This window comes from Mus pahari, chromosome 1, assembly GCF_900095145.1.
Source record: "Mus pahari chromosome 1, PAHARI_EIJ_v1.1, whole genome shotgun sequence".
NCBI classification, from domain to species: Eukaryota; Metazoa; Chordata; class Mammalia; order Rodentia; family Muridae; genus Mus; species Mus pahari.
In genome coordinates, this window is record NC_034590.1 from 89497306 (window position 1) to 89516402 (window position 19097).

At 39.4% G+C, this 19097-nt stretch overlaps 1 protein-coding gene across 1 annotated transcript in view; it reads left to right on the top strand.

Moving 5' to 3' along the window:
• Rexo5 (RNA exonuclease 5) overlaps positions 1-11319 on the top strand; it is a 43857-nt gene extending 32538 nt beyond the window's left edge. The window contains 7 exon segments of the mRNA XM_029535840.1: positions 8135-8227; positions 8740-8783; positions 8785-8954; positions 9155-9342; positions 10239-10357; positions 10924-11122; positions 11252-11319. Of these exon segments, the coding sequence (XP_029391700.1) occupies positions 8135-8227; positions 8740-8783; positions 8785-8954; positions 9155-9342; positions 10239-10357; positions 10924-11005 (696 nt within the window). The 3' untranslated portion in view covers positions 11006-11122; positions 11252-11319.
• Positions 11320-19097: the final 7778 nt, after the last annotated feature.

Here is a 19097-nt window from a genome sequence, read left to right on the forward strand (position 1 = left end):
TATTATAAACAGGGCAGCTATGAACATAGTGGAGCATGTGTCCTTATTACCAGTCGGAACATCTTCTGGGTATATACCCAGAAGAGGTATTGCTGGATCTGCCAGTAGTACTATGTCCAGTTTTCTGAGGAACCGCCAGACTGATTTCCAGAGTGGTTGTACAAGCTTGCAATCCCACCAGCAATGGACGACTGTTCCTCTTTCTCCACATCCTCCTCACTACATTTCTAATCACTTTTTATTTTAGATAAAGGAGGTCATTGCATAGCCTATGTTGGTATAAGATATGCAATCCTCCTGATATTGCCTTCTGAATAGCTGGGATTATAGGTGTATGCCACCACACACTCTACCCAGCTTCAATTTTCTTTTTTTTTTTTTCTTTCTTTTTTTTTTTTTTAAGAAAAAGTTATTTAGTATATTAAAGGTACTGTAAGCCTACTTTTCTTATTTTAATTCCCTAGTCTCTCGGAGTAAATTTTGAATACTGGATTTTGTTTTTACTATTTATTTACTTTATATCCTGATCACAGCTTCTCTCTCCCTCTTCTCCCAGTTTCTCCTTCTCCCTTCCCCTCCCCCATGTTCTCTTCCCTTTCTCCTCAGAGAAGAGGTGGCCTCCTATGGATATCAGCTTGTCTTGGTGTATCAAGTTGTACTAGGACTAGGTGTATCTTCGTCTATTGAGACTAGGACAAGGCAGCCCAGTTAGGAGAAGGGGATCCAAAGGCAGACAGCAGAGTCAGAGCAGGCCCTGAGGAGCCATGTCTACCCCATACATGTTCTTTGTTCAGTGGTTCAATCTCAGTGAGTCCTTATGGGCCCAGGTTAGTTGATTCTGTAGGTTTCCCTGAGGTTTCTTGACTTCTCTGGCTCCTTCAGTCCTTCCTCCCTCTCTTCCAAAGACCCCCATGTTCTACCCAATGCTTAGCTGTGACTCTGCATCTCTATCCATCAGCTGCTGGATGAGGCCTCTCAGATGACAGGTACCCTAGATTCCTCTCTGCAAGTAAAGCAGAGTATCATTAACAATGTCCGGGGTTGGCTCTCTCCCATGGCATGGGTCTCAAGTTGGGCCAGTCATTGGTTGGCCATTCCATCGCTCTCTGCTCCCTGCACATATTATAGGCAGGGAATATTACAGGTCGAAAGTTTTGTGGATGGGTTTGTGTTCCCATCCCTACTTTGGAAGTCTTGGAGATGACCTGTTCAGTGTCCATATCCCCTATTGCTAAGGAGTCTTAACTAGGGTTACCCTCATAGATTCCTGGGAGTTTCCATTGTCCTAGGTTTCTAGTTTCTCTCAGAGGTACCAATTCTTTCTCCCTCTTTCTTCTCAATACTTGATCCCTCCTGTTATCCTCCATACCCCTTCTCATACCCAGTTTTCTCCATCAGTTGATCCCCAGCATCTGTTTTATTTCTCCTCAGTAAGATTCAAGCATCTGCCCTTGGGCCTCCCTTGTTATTTAGCTTCTTTGGCTCTGTGGTTTGTAGCATGGTTTAGAAATGAGTACTTAGAAGTGAGTACATACTTTGCCTTTCTGTCTGGGTTCCGTCACTCAGGAAGATCTCTTCTAGTTCTATTTCCCTGCAAATTTCATGATTTCATTGTTTTTAATAGCTGAGTAATATTTCATTGTGTAAATGTACCACATTTCTTTTTCCTTTCTTCAGTTGAGGGACATCTACATTGTTTCCAGTGTCTGGCTATTATGGTTAAAGCTACTATTAACACAGCTGAACAAGTGTCCTTGTGGTATGGTGGAGCATATTTTGAGTATATGCCTAGGAGTAGTGTAGCTGGGTCTTGAGGTAAAACTATTTCCTGTTTTCTAAGAAACCACCAAATTGATTTCCAGAGTGATTGTACAACTTTGCACTCCCACCAGCAATGGAGGAGTGTTCCTTTTGGTCTATTTCTTCACCAACATGAGCTGTCACTTGAGTATTTGATCTTAGCCATTCTGACAAGTGTAAGATGGAATCTGAGTCCTTTTGATTTTCACTTCCTTGATATTAAACATTTCTTTAAGTGTTTCCTAGCCATTAGAGTCCTCTGTAGAGAACTCTCTGTTTAGCTCTGTACCCCATTTTTTAACTGGATTATTTGGTTTGTTGTTGTCTAATTCCTTGAGTTCTTTATATATTTTGGATATCACCCTCTGTTAGATGTAGGGTTGGTGAAGATCTATTCCCATTCTGTAAGCTGCTGTTTTGTGTTATGTCAGTGTCCTTTGCCTTACAGAAGCTTTTCAATTTCATGAGGTTCCATTTAATTGTTGATCTCAGTGCCTAAGCTGTTGGTGTTCTGTTCAGGAAAATTTCCCCTATACCAACGCATTTGAGGCTATTTTCCATTTCCCTATCAGATTTAGTATATCCATTTTATCTTAAAGTCTATGATCCACTTGGACTTTAATTTTGGTGCAGATTTGGATCTATTTGCATTCTTGCAGACATCAGGCTAGACCAGCAACATCTGTTGAAGATGCTTTCTTTTTTTTCCTATTGTTTTGGCTTCTTTGTCAAAAATCAAGTGTCCATAGGTGTAAGGGTTTATTTCTGGATCTTCGAATTGATTTCATTCATCAGCCTGTCTGGTTTTAATGCAGTTTTTATTACTATTAGTCTGTTATACAACTTGAGATTAGCAATAGTGATAACTCCAGGAGTTCTTTTATTGTATAGGATTGCTTTAGCTATCCTGTGTTTTTGTTTTTTATTTTTCCATATGAAATTGAGTATTGTTCTTTCAAGGTCTGTACAGAATTATATTGGAATTTTGATGGGAATTGTGTTGCATCTGTAGATTCTTTTGGAAGGATGGCCATTTTTACTGTTAATCCTACCCACCTATGAGCATAAGAGATTTTTCTATCTTCTGATATCTTCTCCAGTTTGTTCAGAGACTTGAAGTTCTTGTCATACAGGTCTTTAACTTGCTTGGTTAGAGTTACACCAATATATGTTATATTGTTGCTATTATGAAGGATGGTGTTTTCCTAATTTCATTTGCAGCCTGTTTATCTTTTGTATAAAGGAAGGCTACAAATTTTTTTTAGTTAACTTTGTATCCAGACACTTTGCTGAAGGTGTGTATCAGCTGTAGGGGTTCTCTGGTAGACTTTTTGGGATCACTTATGTATACTCTCATATAATCTGTGAATAGCAATATTTTGAGTACTTTCTCTCCAATTTGTATACCCTCATTTCTCTAGCTAAAACTTCAAGTTTTATTGAATAGATATAGAGAGTGGGCAACCTTGTCTTGTTCTTTATTTTGATGTTGGCCGTCAGGCTGTTTTATATTGCATTTATAATGTTTAGGTATACACCCTGCATCCCTGTTCTCTCCAGGACTTGGTTCATCACGGAGGGGTCCTAGATTTTGTCAAAGGCTTCTCAACATCTAATGAAATGGTCATGTGGGTTTTTTCCCTGTTTATTCATATGGTGAATTACATTGATAGATTTTCATATGTTAAACCACCCTTGCATCCCTGGGATGAAGACTACTTGCTCATGGTGGATAATGTTTTTGATGTGTTCTTGGATTGTGTTTGCAAATATTTTATTGACTATTTTTGCATCAATGTTCATAAGGGAAATTGGTCTGAAATTCTCTTTGTTGAGTCTTTATGTGACGGTGGCTTCATAGAATTAGTTTGGCAGTCAGTGTTTCTTCTGTTTCTATTTTGTGGTTTAGTTTGAGGAGTATTTGAAAGTCTGGTAGAATTCTGCACTAAAGCATCTGGTCCTGGGCTTGCTTTTTTGAGGGGGGAGAAGAGGACTTTTAATGACAGCTTCTATTTTCTTAAGGGTTATAGGTCTATTTTAAAATTGTTTACCTGATCTTGATCTTATTTTAGTAAGTGGTATCGATCATGAAAATGTCTTTTATTTAGATTTTCCAATTTTGTGGCATACAGGTTTTTGAAGTAAGACCTAATGATTATTTGGATTTCCTCAGTGTCTGTTGTTTTATCCCCTTTTTAATTCTTGATTTTGTTAATTCTGATATTTTCTCTCTGCCTTTTAGTTAGTTTGGTAAGTAAGGGTTTGTCTGTCTTGCTGATTTTCTCAAAGAGCCAAGTTTTGTTTTCATTGATTCTTTGTATTATTCTCTTCGTTTCTAATTTATTGATTTCAGCCCTGCCATCTACTCTTCTTGGGTGTGTTTCCTTCTTTTTGTCTAGAACTTTCAGATGTGCTGTTAGCTACTAGTATGAAATTTCTCCAATTTCTTTATGAAAGCACTTAGTACAATGAACTTTCTTCTTAGCACTTCTTTCATTGTGTCATGTAAGTTTCGGCATATTGTGCATTCATTTTCATTAAATCCTAGAAAGGCTTTAATTTCTTTATTTCCTCCCTGACCCAGTCAGTGGTCATAGAATAGAAAGCTGTTCAGTTTCCATGAGTTTGTAGGCTTTCTTGTTGTTCAAGTCCAATTTTAATCCATGGTGGTCTGAAAAAATACAAGGGATATTTCAGTTTTCTTTTATCTTTTGAGACTTGTTTAGTGATTGAGTATATGGTCAATTTAGGAGAAGGTTCCATGAGATGCTGAGAAGAAGGTGTATTCTTTTGTGTTTGGGTAAAATGTTCTGTAGATATCTGTTAGGTCCATTTGATTCATAACTTCTGTTCGTTTCATTATTTCTCTGTTTACTTTATGTCTCTATGACCCGTCCATTAGTAAGAGTGGGGTTTTGAAGTCTCCCACTATTAATGTTTAGGGTTTGGTGTATAATTTAAGCTTTAGTAATGGTTATGTAGTACATTTAGTACAAATATGGGTGTTCTTGCATTTGGGGCGTAGATACTCAGAATTGAGATGTTATCTCAGTGCTGCTTTTTTTTTTCCCTAACTCTCCTTCCCCATCTCTTTTGCTCAATTTTGGTTAAAAGTCTATTTTACTAGATAATTAGAATGGCTATTCCAGTTTGCTTCTTGGGTCTGTTTGCTTGGACAATCTTTTTCCAGCCCTTTACTTTGAGGTGATGTCTGTTTTTGTTGATAAGGTATATATCGCTTTAATGCAGCAGAATGATGAATTCTGTTTATGCAACCACTCTGTTGGCCTGTGTCTTTTTTAATTGGGGAATTGAATCCATTGATGTTAAGAGGTATTAATGACCAGTGATCATTAATTCCTGTCATTTTGATGTTGGTGATGGTAGCATGTTTATGTGTGCTACGTGCGCATGTTTGTGTGTACATGCCTGCATGCATGGGTTTCTTTTGGTTTTCTGTTGTAGAATTATTTCCTGTGTTTTCATGGGTATACTTAACCTCATTGGGTTAGAATTTTCCTTATATCTTCTGTAGGGCTGGATTTGTGGATAGATAGGGTTTAAATTTGATTTTGCTATGGAGTATCTTTTCTCCATCTATAGCGATTGAAAGTATTGCTGAGTATAGTTGTCTGGGCTGGCATCTGTGTTCTCTTAGAGAGTGTAAGATATCTGCCCAGGTCCTTCTGGCTTTTAGAGTCTCTGTTGAGAAGTTGGGTGTAATTCTGATAGTTCTGCGTTCATATGTTATTGGCCTTTTTTTCCCTGCAGCTTTTAATAGTCTTTCTTTGTTCTGTATATTTAGTGTTTTGGTTATGGTTATTATGTGGCAGGAGAATTTTCTGGTCCAATCTATTAGGTGTTCTCTAAGCTTCTTGTATGTTTATAGGGATATATTGCTTTAGGTTAGGGAAATGTATGATGTTGAGAATATTTTCTGGCCTTGTAGCTAGGAATCTTCTCCTTCTATTCTTATTAACCTCAGGTTTGGTCTTTTCATAGTATCCCCGATTTCCTTGATGTTTTTTGTCGGGAATTTTTAGATTTAACATTTTCTTTGATGTGTCAGTTTCTTCAATCAAATCTTTTATGCCTGAGATTCTCTCTTCTATCACTTGTATTCTGTTGGTTGATGCTTGCTTGATTCTATAGTTGCTGTTCTCTTCCCTAGGTTTTTCATCTCCAGCATTCCTTCAGTTTGTTTCCTTTATTGCTTCTATTTCCTTTTTTAGGTCTTCAGCAGTTTTATTCATTTCCTTCACATGTTAGTTTATTAGTTAGTTTATTCATTTACTCTTTATAAGGTTGGACTTTTAGGTCATTTTCTTGTTCTTCTGCCGTGTTAGGATATCCAGAGCTTGCTGGAGTAGGATATGGGCTCTGGTGGTGCCATATTATCCTGGATCTTGTATGGTGTTCTTATGCTGGCTGTTAGCCATCTGTTTGTCCCTGATGCTAACAGTCCTCCAGGAATACAGGTCAAGTTCTGGGCCAGAAAATGAAGTGCAGGGGACAGGGCACAGTTTGCTGCTGCTGGGTGTGCCCTAAGGGAAAATGGCAGGCAAGGAGCCTGGGACAGAGTCCTACCTGATTGTCCAAGGTGCTGGCAGGCCTCCTGGAATTCTGGCATAGCCAAGGGCCAAAAACTGGAGCTCAGAGGATAGAGTACATCTCCCTATTGCTGGGACCCAGCAGGCAGGGGATTTAGGAGGTGGGAAGCATCTCACCTGGTTGTCCTTAATGCCTGCAGGCCTCTAGAAATGTAGAGGTATGTTGGGGGACAGACATATGTACAGATGACCAGGATTTTTTTTTTTTTTATAAACATAACTATTCTGAAGGTTTTTAATTATTTTTTAAAAATCTACTTCAATAGATAGGAAAAATTTATTATTTAAATACTTATATATAAAATCTTAAAATTAAGACTTAGTAAGTAAAACTCCAGATTTTTGCTCATAAATCTGTATTTGACATCTGAAGTAATAGCATAAGTATAAAAGACAACATGACAAGAATTAAAACTAGAAACAGTGTAACAGTATCTGTAGAAGCAGGGTATGATGGCACATGAAGGCAGAGGCGAGGCAGTTACTGCATAGTCAAGGTCTAGGTCAGTCAGGCCTCCACATTGAGACTCTTTCCCCAAGAAGAAAGCGATATCTATAAAAAATTATGTTGTATGTAGTAAAGATGGAGGCTCCCAGGGGAAGGACTCTATCAGCTAAGTAAAGGAGTAGGAGAAAATGTCACTACGTTTTTTTTGTTGTTTTTTTGTTGTTTTTTTTTTTTTTTTTTTTTTTTTTTTTGGTACCTTTAGAACTTGGAACTGAGGCAACTTGTAACTTGGTATAGTAATAACTATGAAAGTGAAAGAAAAACATAAGAACTTCCAAAGTTACTTTTTTTGTTCTTATAGCTAAAAATACAGATACTATCTCTGAGAATAGACTTAGAATTGAGAATTTTGTGGCAAGACTGTAACTACTTATTTTTCTCTGCTAGCTTTTTGTTGTCATTATTTGTTTTTGTCTAATACATATCAGATGGAATTTCCATTTCTAACACTTTAAGTTTGCATAAGTCCACTGATATTATACAACCTTCATAAATGTCCTTATGTAAAACTTTTAATCATTCCAAGCATCCCTACAATTTTTTTAATATCAATCTCTTATTAAATATGTGGCTTGTAGGTATTTTTTTCCTATTTTTTGGTCTTTTACAGTTCAGAAGACCTGATATGTAAAAGCTTTTAATTTTGATGAAATGAAGTGTCTTTTTTCTTTTTTGTTACCATTGGTGTCATTTTCAAAATTTTGTTCAAAACAATTTTTTTATAAAACTTCTGTAGGATAACTTTTTTCCATGATGACATGTAGCTTGGATGATTAGAAGGATTTAGCTACTTTGAGACATAGCACAGATAATTTGAAGATTTAACCCAGGCAGTGGAAAGACAGCTTCTCAAGTGGACTGGAGTACAGTCTAAAAATTAAGTTAATCAAACATCTGGGAATCCCTGCCTGTGGCACACATGAATGGCCTCAGTGCTTTGTAATAAATATGAAAAGCAAATAAGACAATGATGAATTTGCTTGTTTTCCTTGTACTACCATAACAGTGGGCTTTGATTTTAAAAGGAAAATGAAAGTTACTGCTTTAAAACCAATTCGTGAACTTAGTTACTTAAAGCTGACTGACAGTCTGGAATCCTGCAGCTGTCTGGCCCATCACTATGGCAGCCACTATGGTCGAGGTCCCTTGCTCAGCCCCTTTCTCTAGCAGTTTTATTTGGAAAGTAACAATGGTAAAAACCTTGTTCTTTCTGCAGCCTTACTTCTCTATACAGTATGAAGTCCTGGAAGCTGCTCAGCTGGCTATCGAGACCATGAATGGCAGTCTATTAGAAGGTTCTTCTATCAGGGTAAGGTGGACAAAGCTGAAACCAGCCCCCTTCATCTAAGCAAGGTTTACAGCACCCTGTAAGTAGGGACATTCTGGAGATGCCCAGGCATGAGACAGTGTAACAAATGCCTTCAGTCAAGACTTAATATCTTTAGTTTTATAAAACTCAGTTTGGGATAGACTAGAGTCTTCACTGTATTCTTCATTAGTTGTCCTGATGCCTGGAAGGTCTGTTTTGCATGGCTATGAGTCTGCCCGTTCCTTTAGCTTTCAAGGAGGTAAGATAATGGGATTGTGAAGTTCTTTTGGTACAAGTAAACAAAATTTTAATGGAGGAAGGAGGCAGGGAACTGGAGAAAATATATATGAAAATGTGTATTTATATTTGTTTATCAGTTACATCGACAATCAGTTCTGTGAAGGACTTATTTGCCTCCTTATAGATTAGGAAGCTGCAAAATTAACTTTTTGATGTACAGCATGACTGAGGGTTAGGAAAATGATGACTTTGTACCATCTTTCCTTGGTTAGGTGCACAGGCTTGTGACTGAACTCACCCTTGAGTGTGACACCCTTAAGAGAGCTAGAGCAAGATTCTGAGAATCAAGGTACTATATATGTGGCTGGAATTGGTGAAACCTTTAAAGAACACCTGTTGGAGTAGTCCAACCTCTTCCCTGACCTGGAAGCTGTGATCCTGCCTAAAAAGGTCAAAAGCAGAAAGCAAAAAAACTACTGTTTCTTGAGTAAGTCTTACTATTAAATTCATCCTTGAAGGAAATTGGAGATAATAACATGATATCAGAGAAGGGATTCATCAAACAAACTCTTCTAGATTGGACTAGGGAAGTGTTTCTAATTCTGTGTCCTATCCCCATACTTAGCTGTTTGTTGATCTGCTTTCTTGGCCCTCAGTAATAAATGTTGGGATTTTTCTTGCTTTTAGAGTTTAAAACTGTCAACAGTGCCCAGGTAGCCCTTGAAATTCTCAAAGGCAAAGACTGGAAGTTGAAAGGCAGAAATGCCCTAACCCCAAGGCACCTTCAGGCATGGCTCAAGGACATACATCCTGAACCAGCAATGCCTATGGGGCTTCGAATTGTACCTCCTCTCTTGGAGAGGCACATCTTGAGGGTAAGTGAGTGTGTCCTATGGTCAGCCGGTTAGGTAGCTGCTTAGGTTTCTGGTTCTGGACACTGGTCTTCTGTCTTTGGAACACAGGAAAGGCTTGCTCATTGGCACTAGGTCTATACTTCAGAATTTTTGTTTGTTTCTTGCCTTCAGCCCCATCTCATGTCACTCTCCAACTCCAGCCTCTCCCTGCCCTGGGCATATTCTCTCAGATCTCATATACTTTTGCCTCTTTAATATTCACTAAAATCCCATTTTTATTCTTCAGAGTGGCTCTCTAAAGATCTTGGAGAGACCAGGGTAGGAGACTGGAGAGCTGGCTAAGTCTTTGGAGATCTAGTTCAGGGCTTTCCAGAGTATGCTTCACATACAAGATAAATTTTGACTGTCTTAAATAGACTTTATTGCTATGTCTACTTCTGTAGTTTAGGACTTCCATTAAACTGTACAACCTGATCTCAGATCTGACAAGATTAAAAGCAGAAATTGACCCATTTTAAGGGAGATGTATGTATAAAAGAGGCATATGTAGAAGTGTAGAGATAGAAGGCTGCTCAATGCTTGGGAAACCTTGCTCTAGTATCATACTTCACAGGTGGGAGACAGAAGTTAGAGCTGGTCAGGGACTCATCCCAAGTCACAAAGACACTTAATGGCAAAGGTCAGGCAAGGAGCCTCATCAGTGTATGGCTCCCTACCTTAGGGCCCTTTTGGAAGACCACTTAAAAGAATCAACAGCAGCAGCCCTCAGCCAGTGATCCTAAACACTTGAGGTTTATAGAGTGGACTGCAGTTTCAGATTTTTTTCCAGGGTTTATGGCTTTAGAACCTGAGAATATGCTACAATTCTTCTCTAGGTGAACAGGAGGCTAAGTGTCAATACATGACTTTGGTCCTAGGCTCTGAAGGCGAACCACCCAAAGATAGTAGCCTGGCGATGGAGCCAGAGGATTGAAAAGCTCTACCACAGCCTGAGCCCAGGCACCTTCTGCCTCATCCTGATGCCAGGAACCAAAAAGTAAGATTTGATGTGTTGTCCTCATGATTCTGACCCTTGGAATTTAGCTGTTCCCAAGGAAATACCTTTAGTCGAATTATGTCCAAGGACAATGAGGATCTGTATGGGTTCTTACCAAGGAATGAATGCTTGTCTTTTTAAAACGTAAAAGCAGCCCAGTGATACAAGTGTTTAAAACTGTCCATACTTGATTTTACAAAAGTACCCAGTAAATGCTGGTTATTACTATGCTTCTTTAAACCTTGGCGCCACTAATCTGTTAAGGTGCAGAGCGAGGTGCAGGCTTCTTCACTGAGCCCTCTCCAGCAGGCAACTTTTCAAAAGCTGCCTCTTAGTGTATGGCACATGTCTACTTAAAAACTTAATTCCTCAGCCAGGGGATGGTGGCACACACTTTTAATCGCATCACTCAAGAGGCAGAAGCAGGTGGATATCTGTGAGTTTGAGGCCAGCCTGGTCTACCGAGTGACCGGGTAGCCAAAGCTACACAATGGAGAAAACATGACTTGAAAAAACAAAAGGCAAAAAACCAAAAACCCAACTTGTCTTTGTTTTTATTATTGCAGCACTTTTGGGTCACACCCTGGCCTAGGACTGATGAAAATAAAAGAGGAAGAAGAAAGTGACGCCCCAGGCTCGAGAGTGTGAGTCTCTCCGCACTTTCCAAGTGCCATTTCACATGCAGAGACTGTGACTAGGCTACAGCCCTTTCAAGATGATGGCAAGCCTTTCCCTCCTGCAGATAGCTTGGGGATACCCACTCAAGTATGTTGTCATGTTCAAAATTCCAATAAATGCCTAAAACTCAAAACATTTCCTCCTCTTAGCTGTGGTGGTGGTGGTGGTGGGGGTGGGGAGGTGGATGAGTATTGTGTGTCTGCGTTTATTACACAGGTACTGATTGACTCCTGGAGCACTACCATTAAATGGCGTACGCTGAGACCAAGAGAAGAAAATCCAGCCAGTGTGTCAAGTTTCTGTAAGTAACTGGCTAAACTGTTGACTCCTTGGCATCTGTTATAAAAAGAGGGCTGGGCGGGGGTGGGGGTGGGGTGGGGAATAGGCTGAACAAACATCTGGCAAAAGCAAAGAGAGTGGAAGAGATTTAGCTTTGTAGTCAAAACCACTTTGAATCCCATGTTAGGGAATTCCTCCTATTGGGATATGGCTGCAGCATAATTCTTCACCAGCAGGTGTCCCCATCGGACAGGGCACCACTTGGAAACTGGAAACTTCAAGGAAAAACAGTAAGTTTTAAGGTGACTCTCACAGGTAACAGCGTTGAAAAGATGGGACATGGCTTCACAATTCCTAATCTAGTAAATTCATCAGTCACACACACCAAAAAACCTCGCTTTGTATACACAGATCCTATAATTCCACTTGAAAAAGTGAGAGTTTTAACATGCTTGTATTAAAAAGGGGGAGGGGTCATAGAGTAGATACCATAGGATTATTACAAAGGAATGCGTGTGCACACATTCCCCTTCAAATCCTAGCTGAAAGTTGAATACAAGCAGATGCTAGTATCTCATAGAATTGTTATTTGGCTTTTTGAGACAGGGTCTCACTTTATGTAGCTAACCTGGCTGTCCACTATGCTGGCCTCAAACTCAAGAGATCCACCTGTCTCTGCCTTCTGAGATCAAAAGCACCTCACCGGGCTCTCAGAATTTACCATGGAGATAAATGAAGTTGAGTTCATAGTTGTGCATGTGTAGGGGTACAAAGCAGTACTATATAGTTTTGGTTCCTGATGTGTAGGGTAAATATACAAAACTATGCATACAATTAGAAACCAGCCTGGAATGCTATATGCCAGGATGTTAACAGTATTTCTGACTAGTATAACTGAAAATCATATTTTACCAAAGGCTTTGATAATGTGAGGTTAAGAACTAAAAACAAAACAACAAAGCCCAAGCAAGCTTGGTGGTGCATGCACTCTGGAGGCAGAGGCAGGTGGGTCTGAGTCTGAAAGCCAGGCCACAAGGCTACAGTGATGCCCTGGTTTTTACTTAAAAAAAAAAAAAAAAAAAAGTTCAGCATTATTACTTACAGTTAGGAGAGAAGAGAAATAGTTTTGAAACTTTAAAGTTGGGCACTTAGTGTTTAACCCTTAAATGTAGCCTCTATAAGTTGGACCCTAAGTAGAACAAAGTACCAGTTTGATGTGAAATTGACAATATTGTTTCCTGGAGTCCCTCCAAAGGAGGAAACTTGGGCTAACTTGAGTTTCTTTTCCTGCTTGGGTTCAATTAGTATCTACCCTTTGAGGTTCCTGTCCAAAAAAACAGTGCCTCTCCTGGACATAGACAGGCCTGGGTTCGAACTCTGGCTCTGTTGCTGTGTGTTTGGGTCATTCTGAGTTCATTTCCATAGCTGTAGAAGATGAGGAACTACCTACTTTTAATGAGACTTCAAAGTTCTATTTGTGGAACATGTCAAGAACTGCAGTAAAATGCTATTTTCCTATGAGACCCTGCTTAAAATGGGAGATCAGAACCTACTCCATGGTTGTTAGAAAAAGTCCAGCTTAAGTGCACAGTAAGTGGCAAACATTAGGGGATTTTGCAAACTGTTCCAAGAAGCCATTAAGGCACTCTGAACCTAAGGCACTCCTCCATCTCCCAAGACTCAGCAAGGCTATTTCCTTCAGAATAGATGAGGGTTTCCCCCAGGCCCCAACTACAAAACTGAAGAAATGGACCTGGCCCACAAAAGCCTGAGAATTCTGCACACTGTGTTCTTCCAGCTGATGCTCCCACCTTTTGGAAACCAAAGCTGCCAACTTGGCCTCTTGCAAAACACACATTCCATTCATACGTGCGTTTGCACATTGTTCCTCCCACACCCTTCTAGGCAGCCAATGCTGAGCTGCCAAGACAGCTGCCCAAGGAGCAGTCTTAAGGAAAGGGCAACTCAAGAGGTTTTTACAGAACTCAATTTGGGTTTTGAATTCCTGTCCCTATATTGGAATTGTTCAGAACACTAAGCTACATTTATTTCCTTGACTCTCTGAAAATGACCTCTTATAAAATAAATAGAAAAGTCAGTGTAAATTTGGAAAATAAAAAGACACACCTAACTACCCAGAATCAGTGACTGCCAATATTTTACAAGGTTAAGTTTTTCTGTCATTATTCAAATCTGAATAAATATAGTAATATAACTCATAATTTCTAGAACACTTTGTTGACTCTGAAGCTGCAGTTATGTCCTTACACAGTTTCTAAGAGAAAACCTGCTGTATTAATGCATATTAATGGTTCTTTTAATTACAGAAAGATATTTCTGTTTGCCAGCATTGCCTCAATTCTCTGCCACTGTAATGCATTAAAGAACGATTTCATGTGTTCAACTACTATTTTCTGGAGTACCATTTAGATTGACAGTCAACTTTGCAGAAGTTTCTTGGCCAGATATTCTTCAATGGCTGTTATATCTGTTGCCTGTTGTAATGCGAAGCAAACTGCTTTTACGGATCAAATATGGTGTCCCTTTGTCAGTCTTCTAGGTTGGGTGGTGGTGACAGCGCATGCCTTTAATCCCAGCAAAGGCCAAGGCAGTCAGATCTCTGAGTTTGAGGCCAGCTTGGTCTACAGAATGAGTTCCAGGATAGCCAGGGCTACACAGAGAAACCCTGTCTCAAAAAAAAATAATGTACTTCTAGTTTGCTTTTTAAAGCATGGAAATTTTTTAAAGTCCTAATTGATTCAGGGATCCATGTAGGTATCCACTGGCCAACTGTATTTCTAATGATCTGACCTTTCTTCTTCCTGACACTACCTTGACATAGAGCAGCTTCTCATATACAGATAAATTTATCCAATTATCTACTTTTTTTCTTAAAATTTGGGTCAAAACCCATGCCTGGAGGGATGACTTCTAGAGCCAACTTAGCCATCTGCTTTGAGGATTCAATAGGAGAGGCCAGAATTAAAGTGATTCTTCTCTATCCCTCTGTACTTTTTAGCATACTTTCTTGGTAGAATTCCATTCCACATGCAATTAAGCTCATCTGGTAACTGTATAAAAATTTTGCCAATCATTTTAATTGAAAATAGGGTTTTATCATCTTGTAATCCATTCACCACTCTGTTAACGTCCAGTTGGCTGTCTTCCTTTCCACTCTACTACTGTAGAGTCTCATCTGTGCTTAATAGAAGGGACAAAGCCCAGAAGAAACAAGCCCAGGGGTCAATGAGAGGATTGTGGAGCAAGGGTTAGCTACAGGTTTTCTAGGGAGTGTAGTCAACCTTCACAACTGAAAAGGCTTATCCAATCTCCACCAGAGAGGAAAGATCAAATACCATCCCCCACACAACTGTGCCCCCTCCCCCACCACACAATACCTTTAACATCTTTTTGATAAACCTTAAGGAGGCTTATGGTTCAGCACTAATTATGAGGTATCATGGGTGTTTCAGACTTTTTCTTAAATCCTAATACCAATGCCCTTTATTTTACAGATGAATTAGAAAACGAACTTAATCATTGCAAGCCTGATTAGACCTAGGGACCACCCATATATTTAACATACAGCTCAAAACTGTATTTTTATTTCTCATGGGAACTGTGATACTTAAGGTAAGAAAGATGATTTCAGCAATGGGCATATAAGTAAGCATTCATGTGCATGGAGGTCATCATGTGTTTGGAGAAAGACTCCTATCCTACATGGGTCATTTTCCTAAGTTGTTAATATAGCATAGCATCACATTGGAAAAGGTTCCCAATGGGTTGATAAACTTTACCTCAGAATAAATTCAGTTTTTTTTGTTTTCTGCAGAAATATCAATAGTTAGGTAAACAAATTTATTGAATCCAATAGCAGATAACCTTAAAATTAAAAAAAAAAAGGAAAAATACTGTAGACATCAAAGACAAAAATGTGTATATCAAGTTAATATTCAGGGGGCTATTTGAAGAGTGCAACAGTGCAGAGAATACAAAAGTATTAACTTTTGTCAAGTTTGTACAACCTCAGGGAAGGTACGAAGTTCACAAACCCCACAAAGGTGGAGGGTCAGGATATATATGCAAGACCAATTCAACCAAGCCCTGTTTGCCTATTGCTTCAAATTCCCTCTTCAAACCCTAGAACCATATTCAGTGCAGCAGGGAAGAGCAGTTAACAGATTCTGAGGTCTGGGGGCCAGTATCAGAGAAAAGATCATTCTTTTGTAGCAAATATATTTGTGCTGAGAGAAAAACAGCAGCTGCTGAATGGCTTCTTTTGGCAATGCTCAGGATATGTGATGGAAGTAGGTATCTATGAGAGCAGGCTGGGTTTCCAAGAGAAACAGAACATGGTGCCCCAACACCCGAATCAGAACTTGGTTTTTCAGCTAATCAAACCACCTCAGCATCTGTGCGCAATGCTCAAGCATCCTTCTCTGAAATAATAAAAAAAATTAAAATAAAAAGAAAAAAGAGGAGGGGGTGGACCAGGGGGGACTCCTGGTGAGCATCCCCAGTATGTAGTCCTGGGCCAGGTCAAACTGGTATGGGCTGCAATTACAGCTTACCAAAGAAACTCTGAATAAGAGTGTGGCAAGAACCTATCCTCTACATGACGGAGAAGAAAAGATCAATGTCACATGACCTTAAATAAACCTAATCAATGTATTTTGATAACTTTGTCCTTTCAAGTATTTAAGCTAAGTACTGCTTTAGTCTTCCAAGTAAGACCTTTGTCACTTACCAAGATGTTCAGGTCATCCCTAGCCATCCTAACATACATAGGAGATTAAGTGGTGAGGGGAGATAAAAACCTTTCAACAGTAGTTCTCTTTCTATCCCTTATGTAACTGTGTAACTAGGTCTACCTGCTGCACTTGAAATACAGCAGACTATACATTCCAATAAACACATCTTTTGCTTTGTTAGTTTTTGAACAAGTCTTTAGCAACTTCCCACCAATGTGCAGTCTACACAATCTATGGGATCCCATAACCTGATCTGGCCTGGAGACCACACCCTAGGAGACAGTACTGTTTCAAGCTAATTCTGTGTGCACTGTAATTCTTCACTGCCCATCTAATATGAACAGTACTGCTTTGCGCATTTTCTGTTATCTTTCCCTTGGCCCAAAGCGTTGGCTAAAATTTGGATTTTCAGCCAGCTCTGAAGACTTCTTTATCAACACACATGTTGGCACATCTGCCACAATGAAAAGAGAGCTGCTGAAGCAACCCCCAGAAGTATAGCAAAGTGTCAATAAGAATGATACATTCAAGTTTGGCAAGGAAGACTAAGGGAAAGAACTCAATAAAGTAACTTTTTTTTATATCAGCTTGCTAATAAGTTATTAAGAATTACCATGGAAACTCAAAAAGTCACTTGCCCAAAGTATGCAATTTCCAACGTATTCGGTCTGTGTAGTAATGCTTAGACATTGCAGTATTCCAAAAATGACACCCTGGTATCACACCTCCCCAAATCACCCGAGCCACAAAGCTAGCTAGCTTACCTGAGGAGCAATTTGGCTCCCAGCCGCTGCTCACCCACCCAGTAAGCAGCAAGACTATCTGAGGGTGAGTGAAACAGAGCTTTGTTTCCCAGAAGTGGTAACTGCAAACCTTACACCTCACTGAGAATCTCTTGGCAAAGCAAAGCAACTACACAGAAAACCCAAAGTCCCTCCCTGAACACTGTTCCTTTCTCTGGTTTCTCAACAGCAGAGGATTAAAAATATAATTGCAGTTTCTAAATGGCTGGGGTCGGAGTACAGGCATTGGAGAAACTGAGCAGTTAAAAAACAACAACAACAACAACAAAAAACTAGCCAGTGAGGAAAAGATCTAGTTCCTTGAGTCCATGGAGCCCTTGGCAAACTCTCTTGGCACTTCCCCCATATACACCCTTTCTTATCTGGGACAGAACCTCTTACCTAACTCCACCCTTCCCTCATTGGACTTCTACCTAACCCTGAATCAGGAACAACTAACTGGCTAGATGAGATCTTATCCAAATGTTATAATGTAGCTGTGCCCTCAGAAACTACTGGGCTCCTGGATTTCATCTTATGACTAGAAAAGGGGGTATATCTGGCCCAACAGCCACCTGGGCCTTCCAGCACTATCTTAAGTCTGTGGCTGATATTCATCATCTCATCCCTCAAGAAAGGACAACTGAGGCTTACAAAAATGTTCCCTGTGTCAATACCAACTTTAGGGAATATGACTGTCATCTCCTTAAATAATCATTTTATAAAGATAAGTGCCCAGAGCTATAAGACTCATGAAGAACTCAAAGCATGCAAGTTTTACCCAGGATTTGGGGTAGACTAACCAAGGGAGAAAATTCCAAATATTTAATAGACACTTTTTCATTGTATCAAGAGTATAAATATTTCTGTAACTTTTATTTATTAAAAGATTCCCTTTTAAATCTGTTCCGAAATGTTGGAAGCCGAACTGTACAAGCTCCTGCCACCCACTTTCCAGTACATTTTTGAGGATATTTTTTAAGGGGAAATTATCAAGATGGTACTTTAGTGGAACAAGGTTAGGACAGAGTCAGCTCTTCAGGCCCCAGTGGCAGCTTGACCAAAGCTGGCCTTGTAGAGTGAGCATGGAGTCTAGAGAACTGGTTCCTCCTTCCGTGAGCAAATTCATTCATGTTCTTTTTAGCGAAAAAGTCTAAATATACAATAGCCTCCGTTTATGATGCTCCCTGGCATCTTAAACTACAGATTGAAGGCAGCTCCCTCTTTTCATGGCCAGTTTTAGCAGACAAACAAAGGGATATAGATACATATATGTGTATATATATATATTTTATAAAGGTAAAATATATACATATCTTATATATGTATATATACATATCTGGGGTAAGGGAAAGAGAAGAGGGTCATGTAAACCTAAACAGTCATCACATTACCCCAAATGAGCTTGACATTAACAAAAAGATAATAAATAACTCCTAGGGGTTAAGTGACAACGTGGGCGCAGCAAAGAGGGAGAGGGCACACAATTTAATGATTCAATACACGTGGATAATTTGTTTGGCAGAGTTCAGGCCAGCCTCAGGCTTCTGCACTTGCCAGACAAGTAAGCTAATGATACTCAACAAAACTAAAGAAAAAACAGTTTGAAGCAGAGCTCCATGCCACCGCTTTCTTTCAGGTCAGCTGGCTGGCAGGCACACTTTTCTCACCACCCAGAACGGAAACTTTGGCTCCAAGGCAAATGAAAAGGGGGGAAAAGAAGTATTTCCACTTATGACATGAAAATACAAAACATCAAAGAAAACTATCAAAGAAGTCTACTTCCAGCAAAACTGAGGTAGCACTGCTTTCTCTGCATTCAATGCTTAAGTGGTTTTCAGTACAATGTGTTCTAACAAAACAAAACAAAACTGCTCACTTGACTGACAGGTACAGCATGATAATGGATAAGTTAAATATGAAATGCAATAGGTCAAAGAAGGAATGAGCAAGAAGTGAGGGAGACAGGGCTTTGGATAAATTAGCTTAAAGGGATGGGGTGGGGTGTCAGACTGCAAATGCTCTTGACTGGCCTTGTCCTTGGCTCTCCAAGAGCTCCAAACTGTCTGGAAATTAATGCAATGTGGCTAACAGTTAACACTGCTATATTCATATCTGTGTAAATCTTTTAAAATAATTATTACAACCTAAATTCAACCATGTAAACAGCACTACACACAGTACAGACCTGCCCTGAAAAATAATATGCAAAACTGAGGTCTGGTACTGCATCATTTTGTAATGTTA